The sequence below is a fragment of the Mycteria americana genome, chromosome 3 (assembly GCF_035582795.1).
Source record: "Mycteria americana isolate JAX WOST 10 ecotype Jacksonville Zoo and Gardens chromosome 3, USCA_MyAme_1.0, whole genome shotgun sequence".
Lineage (NCBI taxonomy): Eukaryota > Metazoa > Chordata > Aves > Ciconiiformes > Ciconiidae > Mycteria > Mycteria americana.
In genome coordinates, this window is record NC_134367.1 from 122,618,680 (window position 1) to 122,639,499 (window position 20,820).

General features: G+C 44.4%; 1 protein-coding gene across 5 annotated transcripts in view; it reads left to right on the forward strand.

The window, feature by feature from the left end:
• Window positions 1–20,820, forward strand: part of MEIS1 (Meis homeobox 1) — a 110,377-nt gene that overhangs the window by 50,325 nt on the left and 39,232 nt on the right. For all 5 annotated transcript variants that reach the window (XM_075496858.1, XM_075496855.1, XM_075496859.1 and 2 more), the window contains one exon: window positions 7,252–7,397. In XM_075496858.1, coding sequence (XP_075352973.1) covers window positions 7,252–7,397 — 146 coding nt within the window. The remainder of the gene's footprint in view (window positions 1–7,251; window positions 7,398–20,820) is intronic.

Consider the following 20,820-nt stretch of genomic DNA (forward strand, 5'->3'; position numbering starts at 1 on the left):
TTCGGCGCATAGATGCATGGCTCCAGAAATATCGCACAACTTACCCATAATAGCGGAGTTTTCTGAACCCCATTAAGAAGTGCTTCGTTGTGCAGGAGGAGAGGTTTCCTTCATTTCAGCTGTAAAAAGCTGCCAAACAAATGAAAATGAGTAAAATCTGTGGGGTTTTCCCCCCTATTCATCAATGCTGTTTTTACTCTTTGCGTAGACAGCTAATTTGCTCATTGCTTGCCTGAAGGGAATTCAAGTCAAAAAGGAGGATCAAGTTACTAGAAAAAGGTGCTCCTGTCTCTAAAGAACAAAGTGCAACGACTCAAGAAAAAAAACTTTGAAAATTTGTCAAATGCCGGAGTGTAATTTATACTTGTCCAGGTTACTCCATCTATGAATATTTGTGTAGGATATTTTTGCAAGTGTTTTCTTTAGTGTCTTGTAAATATGGATACTATCTGTGACTGACAACCTCCTACTGTTTATGTCATGGTCTGAATCCTTGCATGAAACATGCACCGCATCTCTTTAAGAGATGCATGCAAACCCAGACACATGGTATTTGTTCCTTGCTAATGCTCATTTTCAACCTTGTTGTTCCTCATTAACTTTTTATTAAGTACATTTGAGAAGGCTTTTTCCTTAAGAAATAAGAAAAAAAAAATCAGTCCCTCATCAACACCACATTTCAAATTCACAAGCAGACCTACATCATCGTTGTAAATCATTTTGGGGGCTGTTCTGTAGGCCATTCAGTGGGCTGAGATGATTGCCATTGACCTCAGAAACTCCTGGGGTGGGTGCTTCCATCACATCTGACTAATCATGGGTGCAAACTAATAGATAATGTTTTTCCCAATTAAGAAATTGCACAGTTACTTTAAGGTTTCTGAAGTACCATTCTGCTTGTAGCCCCATCGTCAGCTCGTGTGCCTTGCTTGGGCATTGGCAGGTTGAGAGCAGTCACAGTGGGCTGATGTTACATGTGCAATATATATGTGCATATACGTGTGTAAATTTTAAAATAATGTATTTTTTGGAAATCTTCTAAGCTGATGGGCCTTTTCATGTCAAAACTTCTAGTTCTCCTCAACAAATAGGTACAACTTGGATTGCCAACTGGGCACGTATCCCCAGACTGTGCCAGTGCCTTCCAGTTCTCTCCTGGCATATCTGAGCACTCAGCCCCCAGCTTGCCTCCTTCCCCACCTTGCTGTAAGGAGGAACGATCGTTTCTGAGTAGTGAACTTGTTCTCCTATGCTTGTGGACATAAATATTTGCCACCCTGACTCAGGTCGGAGTCATTTGGGTATGGCTTTTGCTCACCACATTCCTTAGCCCAGTTGGAGCTGGTTGTGTCAGACACAAATTAAAAAACTCCAAAAAACTCCATATTCTTCTTCGATTGCCCAAGTCCATTCAGTGCTGGTGGTCTGAAATGGCGATTCTTGTTTTAAGTCCCGTGAAGAGCAGGTTGTGGCAGATTCCTTCTCTCTTGCTCTTGTTTTACAGAAAAACTTGTTGCATCCTTGGACCTGCTTTTTGAGAGTTCATAATTTTGTACCTTATAGGAAAATTACATTTCACACATAGGCCTGGTTTTGCTCTGCAAAAGGTCAGCATGGTGGATGTGTGGGTATTCAGCAAACTGGAGGAGTGTTTCTGTAAGGGATAGCGTAGGTAAAGGTGTGGAAATTATAATAGTTACTCTAAATTAGCACAGCGCACTGAAGAAAGGTTAAGGAAAGTCATTTTGCCAGTTAAAATCTCTCTAGTACATTATATTGCTTAAAGTTACTAATGAATCCTGCTTTCCAGTTGCCTGGAAAGGTTACTAAAGAGATTTGGGTACTTGGAGGGGTTAAAAGAGACAGGAACCAACAGAGCTGTGGATGGACAGTGAACAGTTAAATATTTGGCTTAGATAATGTAGGATTTCTCATGCTAGCAGAAGCAGGAATTTGAGGAACTTGTATCTAAATGCTTTTAAAAAAATTACAGTAGAATTTTTAAAAAATCACACTACTGAAAAGCCCGCAAACTTTGGGGCATGATGTTAGGTGTTTCAGTTCATAGCACCAAAAACATTGCAAGTCTAGTACAGAAGTCAACAGTTTTTGTCCAAACACAGCACATATTTAAATTATATTAGCTTATTAAATGCAAAAGTAAGTGCAAACCGTAAAGTTCTTCTAGGAGGCAGAAGCTGCTTTTAACAGGAGAGATTTGAAAACATAAAAATAAGTTCAACTTAGGGAGCGTTGAGTCTTTTGGAGGACAGTGATTTAGTCCCCTGTTCATGGAGCCATCCAGTCCACTTAGAAGCTGCTCTGGGTCTTCTCCAGGGCTTCTGGGTACATGTCTTTTACATTTTCTTCCGTGAACGCCTTAAAGCAGTGGATTTAGATGTTTGTCTAGAGGTGGACTGTAAAAGCTGTGGAAGGTGGCGTTCATCGTGTGGTTTGGTGGACCTCAGCAAAGCCAGTGCCCTCCTCTCAACCCCTCCCAGCAAATTGAACAGTGGACCCCCAAGCCTCTCTCAATCGTGACAGAGGTGTGGGAAGCAGGCTTTTTAGGAACAGTATGTTTTGCTTTGATGTAAAAATATGTGTGCTCCGAATACAGATTTGATCTTAGGACAGGGCTACGTGCAGTGAGAAATAACCTGTTGCATCTGGTGAAGATACTTGTAGTAAAACTACATTTGGCACTTTGCTGTTGAGATTCCTAGTCACTTAAAATCATTCGAGGATGGTAGTCTAAAGAGCTACATGCAACGGCATGGATTTTCTAGTTGAGCGAAGGGCCAGGCTGTTTAGGACATCTGAATTTCCAACCTTTCTGAAACGTCCCCAACTTGGGATTGGGACCATTTATGTCATATCTGGGCATCTTCTATGGTAGAGGTCTGCGGATGGATTTAGGAGCCGGGTGGCTGACAGTTGCCTAGCTGTGCCTTTCTGACGTTGCAGGGCGATGACGTTGCATTTTGGTTCGGTGCGGAAGCGAGGGAGGAGGCTTTGAGTTGCCACCTCACTCCTGCAGCAGCCACTGCCGCGGAAGGCGAGCGCGTGTGCCACGTTGCTCTCCAGTTGCACCTATTTTGCCAACAAAGGTTTCTAACAGATCACCCGGGACAAAGAGAGCATTACCCACTCGAGGAGCCGCTGTAAACCCGGTTGCCCTTTGCTGCTTCTGCCTCCGAGTTTTGGGGGAGCGGGAGGGGAAGGGAAGGCGTAGGAGGCCGTGGCGGCGGGGAGGGGGATGCAGTGAGGGGAGCCCCCGCTGGCACGGCTGGCCTGACCCATTCAGCGGGGCTGAATACGATAAATGCCGCTTTATCCTTTCTTGAAAGGAACAAGATAGCGCGGCCTAAATGCCTGGGTGTGCTTAAATAGGCAACTCTGGGACGCCGGAGTCGAGGGCGTTTGAAATCGGAGCTCCCCGACAGCCGGGGAGCTGCCACAGGTCACCTGCCTCGCACCATGGGGACCGGCCCAGGTCTGGCAAGAAATCGTCCGCGGACGAATTGTAGTACAAATTCCTTTCTTTGTTGGTTGGCCTCTTTCACTAGACCATGGCCTATAAAAAATTGTGTAAAAACAATTCTTAAATATTATTTGAAAGGGCAAACGGCCACGCTGAAAGGTTTGACAGTTTGACATATAGCGCCTGGTTTTGCTTGCTGGGGAACGGGCGTGCGGAGCCCGGGCTCTCCTCCTGCTCCTTACAGGCTCCGGGTTGTTTTTTTTTTTTTTTTTAAATAGCATCTAGTTGCTGTGCAGAGTCGCTGCGCTCCCAGCAATTTGACAGGCAACGAGTCTGCTTCAGTGATCTTAAATCCTTTTAGACTAATTTGCGAGCGAGCAGAAAAACAGCTAGCACCTTCGGATCCAGCGCTCAAAACCAGAGAATCAGGTATTGCCAATTAAAGTGCCATTTCCAACCATCATATCAAGACAGATTACTTGCAGTGCCTCTGATAATGTCACGCCGTGCCTAAAGAGAAAGCGAGCCAGAGTTTCTCCACGGACAAAGGATCCGCCTGGACCAAACTCATCGGCGACCGAGGCGGAGGGAGCACGATGCAGATCGTGCGTACAGCCGTGCATATGTGCAGGGTAAACGCAAGCGGTGCGCCTGCTCTGCCCCGCAAATAGCCACAGGCCATTTTGAAGAGCCTCTGGCCCCTCGGTCGCTGGCCTACTAGTTAATTGCCACATGGACTTCGTGACACATGGGCAGATAATATGACATTTTCGGTTTCTGTCACTAGCAAACGCCACGGCGTTGCTTGCACTAGTTGCTAAGAAGCTGTCAGAAACCATTAGCAGCTGGCTAAAGTTGCCCTATGGCATTTCCTCATGGCATCAGCAAAACAAGCATAAATCACCCAGCGGAGTCTCCCGCTATACTAATGAGGCTGTAAGCTTGTTTATGGACTAGCATCATTTCTATGATTATTTCCACCTTTTCAGTTTGCCTTCATTTGGCGGCAGGAGAAGTCAACTTCAGGAACGGAGTCGCCGCTGACATTTTACAAATGCGGTTCGTAGCTGCTACCGTGTGGCTGGTCAGTGGTGCTTCAAGTTTGTTTAGTGATCTTTAAAAAGAGGAAAAGAGGGGAAAAAAGGTTGGGGGGGGAGGGGGATCTCTGGAGACCTCACAGAGGTGAGTGTATCGAGTTGCAAAGTAGATGGAAATACTAAAATCCACAATTGACCATTTAGACTTCTCTCTGTGGTTTGAGTCTTTACGGGATCAATTTTCCATTTAAAAAAAGTGGAAGAGGTTAAACAATTTATAAAAGTCTACCGAAGCATTTGCTCGTAGGATAGCCGGGTGCTTGCTTATCCTCTCCCTGCCTTTCACTTTCTCTGACTTGTGTTGGACGGGGCCAGGGTTTATTGTTTTAGGCTTTTCTGAACATGCACCAGTATTTACACTGGATTGAAAGCATTTGCTTCCAATGAAAATCTTGTCTTAGATTACAGCCCAGCAGTGTAATTTCCCTCCCAGATGGGAGTAAAGTAGCAGTATTTGCCTAAAAACAGTAGGAAGAACAAACTGTGCATTAAGCCAAGGCTGTTTTTGGCTTGAGCTAATGATGTAACAGAAACCTTTTATTTGGGATAGGTCACCGCCCGGGATTGAAGGAGGTGATCTGGCTCGCGCTTGAAAGGTTTCTCCATTGTATCTACATAAGTCTTCACTTAAAAAATCCTGTTCCTAATGCTTCTGCTTTCATACAGCAGAAATAAACAGGAAAGGTTCTGGGGAGTGTTATAGGTGGAATGCAGAAAGCTTTTCCTCCCCTAATGGAGGATATAATTCAGGTGCCCCGGAGGCATGCTTTCAGGAATTCTCTTGCCCGAGGTAATGGGAAGCTAAGGCTGCTTGAAGGCCTTGATTATCTATTGATGCACAAAGCTGGAAAAAAAGTCATCTCCCTTGGATTATAGTAGATATTTCCATAAATTATCAATGAGTCCTCCTCCCGTCAGGCACGAGGCGATGCCTGCTAAATTAATCTGAAGGGGGTTTGAAATGAGGAGAGAGTGTATTTTAAGAAAACGGGGGGGAGAGGGTGGGTGGACGATTGCAGGGAGGTGGTGAAAGGCAGTGTCATTAGGTTAGAAGCTTTTCATTTTTAATCAATGAATGCGTAATACTTTTCTTTTCCTTGTTTGCCTCTCGCAGACAGAAAGTGGATTAGCCCGTGGAATTTTAAATGCTGTTGAGTTGTTTCCTTTGCTCATGTTTCTTTTATGAATTATTATTTTATATGGTGAATTGCTTCTCTGTATAAAAGCCCTTTTTTACATACTGGGCTTTCAAAGAATTTGTCGGATATCTGATTTCTTCATAAAAGTCTTGTTTGTTTCTGTAACTACCAAAGGTTACCATTTCATTAAAGACACAGGCCAAGTCATAAGGACAATTATAAATTTGCCATGGTCAGTAAGGTACTAAAACTATAACACTAATAATAACCTCTTTTTTTTGGTGCTGAAAGCTGTTTAACAAATCATAATTTTGAGTTTAAGTCCTTTTTTTTTTTTTTTTTTTTAAATTTTATATTTATTCCTAACAGATAGTTTCGATTCAGCCCAATTCAGATGACATTCTTGATCATTCTTGCCCAGGGGTGTAAAAAACACTTGCCTAATAACATCACAGCTCCATGTTGCTACAAATACAGTGTCCTTGGATGCCAGGATATACTGTTCAATCCACATGCAGAGAATTATTTGCTATGTGGACTTGTTTATAAACTGCTTTCAGGGCTTGAAACAAAAATTGCATGCCAACTGGCTGGGCACTGCAACTTTTGTTTTCCTTCGACCAGTAGCCCATCAGTCCAGACCCAAGCTGGCTGCTACACAGTTACGTCCTCCCGTAGATACGTTGCTTAACGTGATGAGAACTGTCCGAGACCTTCTCTGCATTAAGGAAATTCATTCTGGATCAGTTGTTGTTTAATGGGAGCAGACACCTATTACAGACATGGCACACCGGCACAAAGCAGGGTGTTTGTCAAATTGGTACAATTGACATTCCTATGGTGTATGTCAAATTGGTACCCAGTTATCCCAGTGTGAATTTCTTTAGGCTGGAGCTGGGAAGAGGGGAGGCCAGTTAGCTACCCACCTCCTATCAAAAAGTCAGGGGAAGTTGAACGTCTATAAAAGACTTAACATAAGCGGTGCCCCAATCCTCTGGTTATTTCTGAATTTGGGGAGAGAATATGATGTTGCAAGAGAGCTGCATTCACCCCGCTTTTCGCATCCCAGAGCGGGACAGGGCACCCAGCTTCACACGTGTCATGGGGATGGAACACCATTGATACGTTCCTAATTGCCATCTCAGCCAAAGGAGCTGAATGGAGTGAATTTTTGGAAGGTGACCTAGTGTGAAAAAAAGCCACTGTTTCCACCTTCGCAAGCGGGATGCTTGCAGAAATTTTTTTTTTTTCCTCCTTTTTTTTAAGCATTTTTTGGTTTGGGTTACAGTGCTGAATCCAGTGGCAGAAATGGTTGCACTGTCCTTCAGGATAAACCAGAATGGGGCCGACACAGTCCTGAGACCCTCCCTCTCCCCATGTCTCTTCCCCCCCCATCCCCTCAACCCCTGGTGAATTACGGTGTTAAAGAATTTATACCTCATTTAAATATTCATGCAGTTTATACCCAAAGCCAGGCTTCGGCTGAAGTATATAAAGGTAGCATAAGTCAAAATTTGATTCACTATATTTACAGGTGACGGCTTGGACAACAGTGTAGCTTCCCCCAGCACAGGTGATGATGATGATCCAGATAAGGACAAAAAGCGACATAAAAAGCGTGGCATCTTTCCCAAAGTAGCCACAAATATCATGAGGGCATGGCTGTTCCAGCATCTAACAGTAAGTGAACTCTAGATCACATATGCAAAATAAAACATGGAAAATGTCATAGTTGTAGTAGTCGTAGAAAGCAAAAAAATACGTATGATGTTACTGACAGGCAGCTCAGGGAACTTTTCCGAGCAGAGTTGTTGTTGTTGCCTCATTTGCTAGATGCCAGGGGAAGAGCACGGAGCGTATGTTTTTATGGTTTTGGGGGGGTTTGTGTGTGTTGTTTTTAGATTTTTTTTTTTTTTTTTTTTTTTTTTTTGGTTCGAGTCGCAGTTGTTAACAGGACGTCACCGCAAAGTGTGACTAAGCTTATACTAATAACCTCGGAGACCTGTCCTGCCCTGCTGCTGGCACAGCTGCAGCTCCCCTTAGCTGACGTGGGAATCGCTGCTCCGGAGCAGAGAGCAGCAATCGGCCCCTGGTTCTGTGCTCCAGAGAACCGCGGAAAAGAATTGGGGAGATTAAAAACAAAGCAAAAAGCAAACAAAGACCTTATTGAGACGTTTGTGAGAGATCATCAGAAGCTTCATGATGAAAGGTCTGAATGTATCTGGTTTAATAGCAAAGTATATTTTTTTTCTTTGAGACGTTCTCATTCCCAGAGTGTAAGTTACCCCTGTATTTAACGTTATAAAGGGGTGGGGGGATGCACAGCTATTTTGGTTGCCACAGCTACCTCTATTTTTTTTTATTCCTGGGATTAGAAATCAAAGCTCTGGACAGGTGTGTGGGGTTAAGCTGGGTGGTGGAGCTTCTTTCAAGGCTTTATATTGTGCACCACACCTTCTAACGTTAGCATTTAGAAAAGCGTTTCTAATGCCATTCTCCTTTTTCATCAAATTGTGGTGATCTGTCACTGTGTTTTCATCCACTGTGGGGATGTGGGCCTTTGGCCCCAGGTTTGCTGTCTGAGCTTTTCTGTGCCAGGAGGGTAAGGGCCAGGCGAGGGGTGCCGGGGGTCTGCAGGTGGTAGTGAAGAATGGCTCTCACCTCTAATCCCAGTGGCTGACTCTCTCCCCTGCCTGTAGTTAGGGTCAGGATGAAACCAGAAGCCAGCCAGCTTGCCCAGCCCCGGTGGGAGCCCTGCCAAGGGTATACTTGTAAACTGGAGGAAGCGCTCACGCACATCGCCCCTCCGTCCCCCGCTGAGCCAAGAAACCAGATATCTGCCGCGACTCTTGTCAGCACGGGGATCAGGCGGGGAATCCTGCCCCGCGCGGTCCCGGCTTGCTATGAATGAACCTTCATGCTGGAGCACTACTCCTCCAAGGCCGGCGAGGGCTTCAGATATCTCCAAGTTAATCTCTTTCTCTGGCAGACTTTATGTCAGCCATGCCCCAGCTTTGCCAGCTCCTTAGCCCTGTCCCTGGTGCGTTCAGCACATCGCTTCCAAAGGCTGAGGTCCCTTTTGGTTTTGGTGGCTCCCCAGTTCTAGGTCCTCACTCAAGACAAGGTGACACCTGGTGTCTCTCTGCAGGTAGATGTCAGGTTGAGGACATCTGCCTCCAAAACGGTCCAGGGATGCTGTGCCGGCAGCGATGATCACACCAGCCTGATGCAGGTGGTTCAGGTTCTGGTTTGAGGAGATGGCCTGGAAGCTCTGCAGTCAGGACAAGGCACACCAGGGGACACTGAGCAACTGCATGTCAGTCCCTGTAATTCGCAGTTGAGGAATTACGAATTAAGTAGTATATATTAGTATTAATATTTTTTCCTGGAAGTGGCCTGTTGCTGTGTTTGTGCTAGTAAATTAAACATCACCCAGGCCTGGGCACAGGAACGTGACGGTCTATCCTGTTAAACTGCTTGAGCAGTCTCCAGCACACTCTTAGTCTGGGCCAGCTACCACCTTCCAAACCCATTCCTGGGAACATGGCAGAAGACAGCAGGGGTGATTCCCGAAAGACCTCGTGGCAGGAACCACCCTGTGTTGAGCTACATGGGTTTGGCCTGACTCTGCAGCTGGCTTCATGCACAGCCTCAGGACCAGAGAACAGACCCTATCACTGCTTCGTCTAGATGAGGTGTAGGGTGCAAGTGGCTTTTCACTCTTCTGCTGTGCGGTAATGGTGTGCAAAAGAGAAGGTGAGAGTGCCTGCGGAGCTTGCTGCAGTGCTGGTAGCTGCCCCGGGGAGACAACATCTGGACATCTGCTTGTAGGGTGGTTTCTTCTTCTGGAAGGCTCAAATACAGACACACCCCCTCCCCCCTCAGGACCTATGCAATGAAGCTGCTGCATTTTCTACCTTGCAGCACTGAGCTAAAGCTTGCTTTAAAAATCTACCATCCCCTGTGCAGATCCAGCCCAGGCAGATCAAGCACGCAGATTTATTGCAGGGCAGCTTTCTCTTCTTCTGGCAGCATCATGGTAGCTCCAGGCTTGTCTGATCAGTTCAATAAAGCACAACTGGTTTACCCAGTCCAACCTTCTTCAGCTAGGACCTTGAGACAGACATTTCAAATCGACTCTAGGTGGGGTCGGGGACAGTTTACCCAAATTAAAACATGTCTGGACAACGTAGGCTCTTCCAAGCATGTGTTTCAGCTGGAGTGAGAAGGCACCAGAGAACTCACGCATCCAGAGGGGCAGTGGGTCTTGTGTGTGGAGGAAGATGTCCTCTAGGCAAGCACGTTGATAGCATGGGAAGAGTCAAGACTACAGTTAGTGCTAAAGCAAGATAACATGTTGACGAGCTGCTTGGGGTGCTGTCTTCTCTGCAAAAAAACCCGGGCCCAAATCATGGCTGCAATCAGAGCTGAGGAGTTGGGGGGTGAGAGGGTGAAGGAATTAAGACTCCAGTTCATTTACGAGGGTGTCTGGACCTCATGACTGCTCTTATAACCCTACACACTGGCATGACGGTGTCCCCAGCTGGGCTCCTCGCTGCGGGAGAGAGGTCATCTTGAGGAGTGGTCAGCTGAGGAAACTAGAGGTCCTGCATCATCTATTTATTTATTTATTATTAGTGAATTTGGTCTTCCCTAGGGTGGACACAAGGTCCTCCCTGAAGCAGGAGGTGAGGAGAGGTAGGGAGGTGGTTCTGTTCAGGCTGGGGACATGTCAGGGCAGGCGATACCTCCCTTTTGCCCCAGCGCTTAACCTGCCTTCGCTTTCCCATCCGGAGAATGGCAGGGAAGAAATGAGCAGCGGCTAAGTGCGAAATCCAGCATCCCCTTGACCGCTGGTGCTTCCCAATTGGGGCGTTATTTGGGAGCCCTCCTTTTCAAAGGCAATTATTTTTTTCTCACAATTGTAATATTAATACACATCAGTGGCATGGAATTAAACCAAATAGACAGTAATTGCTGTGTCTGTCATACAAATGATTAATGGTTGGCAAGATTTAAAATAAGTGTTGGACTAATATAATCTTTTAAAAGTGTATAGGCTGGTTTAATTCCTTCTATGCAGTTATTCCATCTCCAAGAGTCTTAAGTCTTCCTCTCTGTGCTGACTTCATTTCCTAAGGTTTGTCCCTTTGTTCTCATTTCTCACTTAGGAGGAAATTCTTTTTTTCTTTATTGAAGAAAAAAAATCAAATGCAAGGCCGTAGCCTCTCCAGTTGTTGAAATGTTTGGGCAATAGTTCCCACTCAGTGTCACGCTGCAGCCCCCCCGTTATTTTGACTGATGTGCAGAACTGAGTTGACGTATGCCCAAAGGGCAGGAAAGCGCTGTCCTCCGCGGATGCAGGCAGTATGCTCTGAAACACTTCAGGGGATAAATTCATCCAAATTGCCTTTTTTTTTTTTTTTCCTTCCCCTTGGAATAATAACAACCAAAAAAATCAGCTCAAACAATAGCAAAAGTGGTGATCAGACTTACACTTAGGACTTTGCAGGATTTATTTTTAACTATTTGCTATTCTGACTTAATTTTGATTAAATGTCTGGGTTGGAAGAGCTGCTCAGGTTGGCCGTTTGTTAGGCGAAACGGAGCTGTGGAGCTTGTTGAAATTTTGGATGGTAGATTGTGACACCAGCCTGTAAATTTTGAGGTTTGTGAAATCTATTTTTAGGATTTTGCTATAAATTTGAAGTGGAAGGAATGTCCTGTTACTATTTGGAAAAACAAAAAATAAATAAGGCTATTAATAGTTTGGTGAAGCTATGAGGACATCCCCGAAGTATAAAAGTTGAGCCAAAAATGAGGGGTGGTTTGTGGCGTCAGATGAATGTCGAGTGTGCCGTGGCAGGGTCTCGAGGAGGGACTGGGGCGAACCAGCTGGGCTCCAGAAACTTGCCCAAAGGATAATTTCAGGGTGTGCTGCAGCATGGCAATATTTTGCAGGCCCTCTTTTTTTTTTTTTTTTTAATTTTTTTTTAATTATTATTTCTTGGATCACTTAACATTCAGGGATCATATCTCGCCACCATTTTTCAAGCAGATCTCCTCACTGTAACGTATAGCCCTCAGCAGGGATTGCAAAGTAAGGGAAAAGCTTGGAGGAAGGGACGGGAAAAAATAATCTTGCTTACGACTAGATTTGTGTAAATTTAATTGTGGCGACAGGATTAGTTTCTGCTTCAACCCATACTATGCTTTTGTCCTAGCAATGGTACCTTTTGGTTCAAAACTAGAAGTTTGGGGGGTGTCTTTTCAAGTGTTTTGTTCGCTCATTGTGAATTCTCTGCATCCTTTAAATCCAGCTTAATTTAAAATGTTGAGATTCAAACCTCATTTTGGGGATTATACGATGTAATTGGTTTGTTATATGATGAGTATTTGATGATCTTCACGTTCATCATCTAATCAGGCAAAAAAAGCCATAAAATTATAATCCCAAAAGATGTTTAATAACAATTTAAACTATTGAAGGCTTTATTTAAGCACATTAGGGGATTATAAACTACTTTTTTTTAATGGTGCCAAGAGGTAGATTCAAGGACTTCAAACACCTTTTAAAAAACAAATTGCCATGATTTTAAAAAATGAATAGGCCAAGGATTTCTTTCATGTAAATCCCATAATTTAATCATTATTTTTAACTGCTTTTAAAACAATTTCCTTAAGAGGTTAAATCTTACTGAAATGGGAGACTGAGCAGAAGGTAAAAGACGTAGCTGAAACACGTTGACTTTACAGTAAAAGTGAAGGGCTTTTTTTCTGTTATGTATCTTGATTTTGAAGCTTTATTGATCACCTGATGCCATTCTATTAAACAAGAAAACTTGTAATAAGCAATATGCAATCTATTCAGCAAAGCTGTTATTTGTATAAAAGAATTTATTGGAGGCAGGTATTTGAAGGAGGCACTTTATATCCGCGTGTAGCTGAGAAAAACAGTCCCCATCGCTTCAAGTATGTTCCTCTGATAGAAAAATACTATTACACCACTTAATTCTATACGTTTCGTTTATGTATGACTATTTTACAGGCTAGCAACTTTTTAAGGTTAAAGCAAGTGGATTTCAAGTCTTCTCTCGTCCCTCCACGGTTATGAGATATTGCCTTGGGAGGAGCGTGGGGTTAATTTGGCTCCCTGCCCCTACTCCCATGCGGGATGCTTGTTCAGTTTTGGAAAGGGGTAATAGCGAGAGGGCAGATGGGTACAGAACTAAGCTGCTGCAAACATAAAAAGGGGAAATAATTGACTAAAACCAGCGAGGATTTTCTTTGCTCTCCTCTCGAGAGGGTTTGAAAGCATGAAAACAAAACAACCCCCCCGAGAGTACAACTTACAATGACTCTCCATCGTGCACCAACTGATATTTGCTCTGCAAAATGCCAGAGGGCTCCTGGAGCTCATCTGCGTAACAGGGGTCATATTACCATATAGTGGACTCAGATTGGGGGGGGATTCCCCCCCTCCCCCTTATCCCAAACACACAAGTCTCCTCTTTCACTTGATTTTATTGTGGGCGAAGCTGTAAAAATCTTCCTTCCACATCTGCAAGACTTTTTAGTGCCAGCTGTCCCGAATTCCTGGGAAAAGCCAGGCGTTTTTAGCTTGCCTTCGGTCACCCGTGCACTGCCATCCCCTTGGCTGGGAAGGTGGGAGCCAGGGCTGCTCCTGCTCCCGGCAGCGGGAGGACTTGCCGGAGCGGTGAGCAAAAGCATCCGTCGCAGGGTTGTGCAAATAACCCGCCATGAGGGTCCTCGGCTCCCTTCTGCTGGTGGAGGTGCCGTGGCAGTCGTCTTCAACGGGAGAAAATGGGAAATGTTATTACGGGAGAAGATAATTATTCCGAGGCTCTGTCAGAATTGAATTGAGAGCTCCAGAAAGGAGGACAAACAGGATTTAGGTAACTCGGTTTGAATTAACTTCTTAACCCTTCAGCCCTCCCAGAGTTTGATGGAGGACCCTGACTGTCAAAACCTTCAGCATCTTCTTTAGTCTTCCTCACACTTGTTGCTTTGACCTGCTGTCCAGCCTCCAAGGGTCGATCCATTTTCTAACGTGGGTGAATTTTGCCATTTTTAAAGAAAACTGTTGTTTTTTGGGGGGATACACATGGCAATGCTGCTGTTGATCCAGTTTCATGATTTCTTGGAAAGCGCATGTCTCAGAAAGCACGTCTTGTGTACTGAGATCTCATGCTGTCCTATAGATTATTTAAGTTGCCAGCGCTGAGCTATGCTACAAACCTTTGGTTTTAGACCAGAAAGGAAAAATAGAGGGTGCTTTAGTCTGTTGGTTCAAGGAAACATATTCCTTGCTTAGGCTCTTCTCACGTTCAGAAATGTGGTGTAGTTACAACATCTGGTTTTTTCATATCTATGATTCAGTCTCATTTCTGAGGAAGACAACCATCATGTTGTCTGAAACTATGCGGTATGAGACATCTCATCCTGGGCTCCTCGCAGCTCTCGGGGGTGTATTTTGTTTGAGTGGTGGTCCGGGGATGTATTTTGGTTGAAATCAGAAGGTAGTCAACAGCCTGGGCTAGATTTTAGAGAGACCGTCTATTCCCAGAGGGCTATCTTATCTTTTTCCAGTTTCCCCCAATTTCTACCTTGGAGGCACTGTTGTATCCAAGTGGAAGCCACCAGCACATTAAAGAATTTGAATTATTTGGAAGCTGCTGAAACACATTAGTATTTACACACCTGAAGAATTTCACATCTGAGTAGAAGCAAGGGAATATTGAAAAGTTGAAACATGATAAACATTAATTCAGATGTTAAATTACACTTGCTCTGGTTGTACTAGAACTCTTTTTGTTTGCATAAATATTCTGGGAAATGAGTTTACCAGCAAGAATGTTTGCAGTATTAAGAATTCTTAAGTCAACAGTAGATGCTTTGCTTTCTTCTCCACCCTCTCCTTTCTTTTTAATTTTGCAGCTGTGATATTTTGCGTGTGCAACTTCATTTTTTAAATTAGCCTCCTCCAGTCAAGGCACAGAAATGTGTTACGTGATGTACTGTCTTCCTGCAGTCAAAGCACACGTACAAAATTCAAGTGTCGCATTTTGAAGGGGGAGAGGGGGAGGGAAAAAATCTGACCACCAATTTGTAAATCTGGAAGTATCCACGGAAATATTTTGGCAAATAATTTGCAATACAAAGTACACCAAAGGCAACAACAGTATCTTGGCAAGCAGCTGGTGAGCAGGAAATGAGGATAAATTCATGGGCTCAGTTGTTCATTATTAGTTGTTTGTTTAGCTTGTCCTCTAACGCAGTTGCTACAAAAGAGCCTATGTCGATTCTCAGATAGGCTTATGTATATAAGTGCCAGTGTTAATTTTTTATTGGCAATCTCCTAACTCTTGAAGGAGTTTCGCGGCGCACCAGCGTAAGCTAGTGAATGACTTAATCAGATCAGGTGAAGTGCCAAAATACGAGGCACCAAACCAGTTGGGCGCATATCTGATGAGATGTGTTAATCTGCGGTGTAAAATAAGCTGCCTTTCAAATAGGGTCACATTTCGAAGTGGTACATCAAGTTGTGTAAGATGCATTCCCTTCCTCTGGCATAGAGTATCCTACATCTGTTTGCGTGAACTTAACCCTTGTCTGAATGAACCGAAACAGTGATATTGCAGTGAATATAGTCTGTTTGTTGCTGCAGGACAGGCACGAGAAGTGAGCTGGGTTTTTACCCATTTTAAAAGTTTTGTTTCCCTTTTCCTGCATTTATCTTCAGCTAAACAGAATCTGCACTGTTATGGCTTACACATTTTTTCTCGTTCCATATATTCAAGGGGCCCTAATTCCTAATATTAACTGGTTATGTTTACTATCTGCCCATCAAAATTACCCACATAAAACTTTTCTTGTGGAAGGGAATTTTTTTTTGTTGATGGAAAGTTAAAAATTTCCACGGACAATGCCATCCTTTCTCCCAAAATGCTCAGCTGGACATCCATTTTTCAATATATGAACAAACGTATTGACCAGACTCACCTTTGCACTTCCAGCTCCTCACCCTGTAAGCTACAGCAATGCTAAATATATGTGTAGAGAGAAGGTAAGTAGGCAGAAAAGAGTTTAAGTTAATATGTAGTTATCTAATTTACCTCGCCTTTTGCATCATTGCCTGATTTAGACCCATAGTATTTAGCAGAGTACTCGTTTCACTTCAGTGGTGGGCCATCATTTTAATAAGGCAAGGTCTGGGAGACTTACCACTGCATCTTCTGCTTTATGAACCAGAAACTTCTGCCCAGAAAATACTTCTCAGATTTTAGGTGTAGCATGAATATTCCTTTCTTACCTACTGGTTGACCTTTTCTAATCCAACCTGTACAGCTTAAGACATTTTGGAAATATGTTTAAAAAAAAACAACACAAAAAAAACTTATTTCCACTGTGATGCTCTGTACCAGTGATGCAGAAAGGGAAGCGGTCACATTAGTGACACTGAAGTGTCACTTGAGTCACACGAGTAAAACCAAGGGTCTGTTCATGATATAAATATATTTTTCAAGGACTTTCTTTGGACTCAACGGGGGAAACGGTGGGACTCTGCCTTAGGTGGCTTACTCTGTTCATTACCCAAAGTCAACTTTGAAGTGAAACTCTTCTTCTTGGACAACCTGTACTCATGTCAGCCAGAGCTTTTGGGGTCCCTGGGTGGTATTTTTGGGAAGGTAAATGCCGTATTAGAGGAATCTGGCTAATTAATAGATTCATTGGCAGAACTCTACTTATTTGCCAGGAACTTTGTGCTGATCCGGGAGTTGCACTGTGCTTGCATGGGAACGGCAAAGAGGATAAACCCTTGATTTTGTTGTCGAAACCCGAGTGTGGGTCCATCGGTGCCGCAGGTTGTAAACCCTGGAGGGTTGTAAGCTGCAGTTGGGGGCAGAATAATTTTGAAGCTGGTAATAACCAGAATCTTAGGATTCTTATGAACAAAATGCAATTTTAGTGAATGTTTTCATGAACAGCGGTAATGGCTGCGTTTTAGTAAACAGTGGCATTAGTTGTATCAAAATTGCACCACATTGGCTTTTAAATTACTCCACCTGTCTGTATGAATAGGATTTTCAATGTCGAGGCACACAGACAGCTGCTGCTAATGTTTTTTTTTTCTCCCTGTGCAGATAATGCTGGCAAATCTACAGCCATCAAGGCCTGGTTTCTGATGTAAAACGGTACCTGACCTACTGGCTCTGGTGCTACAGAAGGAACAGCTTTAATTACTAATGGCCGTGTTTTAGTTTTGTACTTGTTGATGTAAAAAATGTCATCTTAGAGCGGCGTAACCTCTGGTTCACTTCTACCGGCGATGGTACACGGGCTGCAATTATTTTCAAAATAATTTGTGTTCCTTGGTGGCAGCTTGAAATCCTGCCTTGTTAGCACTCAGATAATTAGCAGGGGGCTGGCCCTCCAGGTCCCTCTGCCCCCGAGTCTCGCTGGTTCCCCCGCACCTCGGAGGGCCGTACCGGCGTGAAATAGGAATTGTGTTTACGAATCCCACTCGATTTATTTGACCGTCCTTCCCTCGTATTCGGCGGGCAGCGTACCCAGGAACTCGTGGGCCAGATTCCGCCCTGGGTTGTTCCCCATGAAACCCCCTGGAAGCCGGAGGGGTTGCGTGGAGGCGAAGTCAGGGCACGCCGGTGGTAGGTGCCTCGTCTCTCCGGTTATTAACTAAAGGATGCCGTGTTGGCTAATACGGCTGGTGTGCTGCCTGATGTCAGTTCACCCGGCTTGAGTTTGGTCAGGATGATCCAGTTACCAGCCTCGCGCTGGGCTTTAAAAGGGTTAAAGGCGATAATGGTGCCATTAAAAATCCAGCTTGCCAATGAGCTATTTTGTGCGAATGGTATAAATACAAGATACACTTGTCTGGCTCATTTGCAAGCATTCTTTTTGACTTCTTTCGCACAACTGGTGTTTTTGTGTTTAATTTAACAAGAAATGAGTAGTAAATGAAAGCTGCTGCCTGAAGTCCCACTGTGAGCGTGTTTTGCACTTGGCTCCCCAGTGAAAAGGCAATTTGTGAAATTATGTGATAGAGTAATTAGATGAAGCCAGGGCTTCTGATTGTTGCCATGCTTATGTGGTAAAGGTTTGCTGGGGGAAAAAAAAAAAAAAAAAAACCATGGATTATTACCCTGGCAAGTTGGCTCAAAGCTTCTTCATTTATTTGTAAACAGAATATTTAGTGACCGCATAGGAAGTAGCTGTAATCACCAGCTCGTAAAGAAACCACAGCAGAGATTTTGGATTTTTACAGAGTGCTCATGTAAAATTTAAGCTGGGAGGCAGAATCCCTGTTAATGTAATTAGGATCTAATTTACCACCCTTTGCACACAGATGTAATAATGTCTAGATATTTATTCTATCTTTAAGCACATTACATATACCTCAGTGCAGCAGTTACTGAACAGAAACAGGTGTGAGCACTTTCCGGATTCATTTTTACACTGTAAACACACAGCTATTTAAGGGGAAATATTTACCAAAAAAAATGAGGGGAAAGAATGTCTGCAAATGAGGCAGTAATGGACAGTTGCCCTTTATGTACTGATGGATTTCTCAATGGTTAAGTAAATTAAAGCAAATGCTAGAAAAATCAATAGGCTTGCAGAGTCTTGGTTGTGCCTCATAGACTTCAGGACAGAATGACAGATGTGGTGCATATGACCCATTTAAGTATTAATGCTTGGGAAATTGCCTCTGCGTGCAAGGTTATAGGCCTAGAAATATTGTTATATTAAATTACAGACAATAATATTTTTAAGTATATATGGAATTTATATGTTTCAGTTTAGTTGTTCTTCGGCGTTACATTTGTCCTGGAAGATTAGTTGCGTAGTTGTTTCTCTGGAACAGTAAATCAGGTTTAAAAACGTTCAAGCAGCGAATTGTCTTTCCAGGGCTGCCGCAGACCGGCGAGTGTGTCGCACGCTACGGGGGTACAGCGAACGTGTTAAATAAGAGCCGTGTAGCCAACGTGTTCACTAGCAAATGTAGCATATAAGCGAGTCTAAATTAAATATCATTAAAAGGCGGCTTTCTAAATGGTGAGAGGGCTTGCGTGATACGTAGGATCGCTGTTAAATCGGGTTATTCTGTATGACTAACCACCAAGTAACATACGAAGTGCGTGGTCGACATGAGCTAAGTCAGGTAACCACCAAGTCAAACCTTTCTCACTAGCTTCTGCACGCGCCGCGATTGGAAGGGGCGACTTTGCGTGGGCGGGATGAGTAAAAACTGACCCCGTGCAGAAATTCTCCCAAAATAGCGACGTTATGATTAATCCAACCAGGCAGACGAGCTCTAGATGCGATAGCGTTTGCCACCTCTGATTTCTGTCGTTCCTCGCCATACTTCCACCAAGGCAGCGGGGAAGTAGACCAAGTTAATTGTCTCTTTGTGCCATAGCTGGCAGGAGGGTCGTGAAAATAGCTGGAACCCTCGGTTTCGGTGTTGGCGTGAAGGCAGAGCAGCGTTCGCCGTGTTTGCTGTCGGTGACAGCCCGGCATACCTTGCCAGTTATCCTGACTTCACCCCAAGCGCCCGTTTCTGTGAAGGGAGCGGTGGATACATTTTATATACAACTCCTGTGTTTAATATTAAAGGGAGCTTGAGACTTTCACAATAACATTCCTATTCCTTGCTGAAGGCCTTGCATGGAAAGTGTCGTATTCCTTTCAAACACTAACTCTCATGCTTGACCCCCGTTTGTATAACAGAGATTTTCTCCTTTCCTCCCCTTTTTTTTTTTTTTGTTTGTTTCTTGATCACCTCTGATATTTGAAGTTTGGGTACCACTGTCTCCTTTCTGGCTCCCCCTTTCCTAGCTTTTCTCTTCCTTTTCCCTAAAGCACCAAAACTCGCTGGGAAATAAAACAAAGCATCTCCGCAGGGTCTAAGGGCTGTACACGGCTGCTGGGAGCGCCGGCGAAACGATGACATTGCAGAAGGGCAGGTTATTACTTTTGGACCCGTCGAAGACGTATTTGCGTATGGAGGCTGGATGAGAGCGACTGGTACTGAAGGCTGTCAGGCCAGGGCTGAGTGATGACAGACCCTTGTCATTTGCCCGCATCCAGCTTCATTGCTATGGTGACAACATGTGGCGATGAAAGTTGCCGCTGAGGGTCGGACAGCATCCTCCATGGTTGCCGTAGCCGGCAGCATCTTTGCGGCAGCATGGTCGAGCTGCTCATGGCCCTCGGTGTCAGAGCGGCCCCAAATCTCTAATGACAGAAACCCCGCGCAGGTTTTCGGGTACGCGGGGAAATCACTCCTGGCGCTGCTGCCAGCCTTGGCAGTTTGTTGTGTCGGTGACAAAAATTGTCTTTACCTGTTTTAGTCATTTTTATGTGCCTCGTGGTGGATTTCCTTGATTTATTTTGTGTGACACACAAGCTAGGATATATTCTGTTTTTACAGCCTGGCGCTTACCTGCGTGGCGGCACGGGATGGCCGTGGTCCTCCTCCTGCCGCACGTAAAGCAAACACATTAATCAGCGTTTAGGCGATGACTGCTTTCGTTAAATATACGTGCGAGGGGCCCCGATGAACAGGCTCTTTTGTTCCCGGCCAAACCAGGAGGGATCAAAGGTCAGCGGGAACCCAGAAGCCATCAGTCAGGGTGGGTTTTGCTCGATGCCGGGGTTGTCGGCTCCATAGTCACCCCTGGCAACCTGGGCAGCCACCCGCTTGCCTTCCCCATAGCCTGGCGCAGAAGTGGAGCATCCGCTCTCCCAGTCACCATAAAAAGATACTGACATAAAGTCGGCTTTTGAAATACAGCGCAGGCATCGCCGTGCACCTCTTTGTTATCGAAATCATTTGAGAGCGAGATTATAAAAAAGATCCATTGGCTTTGTAGCAGTCGTTTGGCAGCGTTCATCTTTAGGATGCATTTTAAGGCTGCAAATTCATTTTTGGTTTAGCAGCAAATGGCAACTCAGAAAGAAGCAGCAACGTGCTGCTGAAACATGCTTCTACACTTTTGAATATAAAAGTTCACTTTAAAAAAACTTCTGGTATGGCATTTATTTCCTTTGAGCAGAT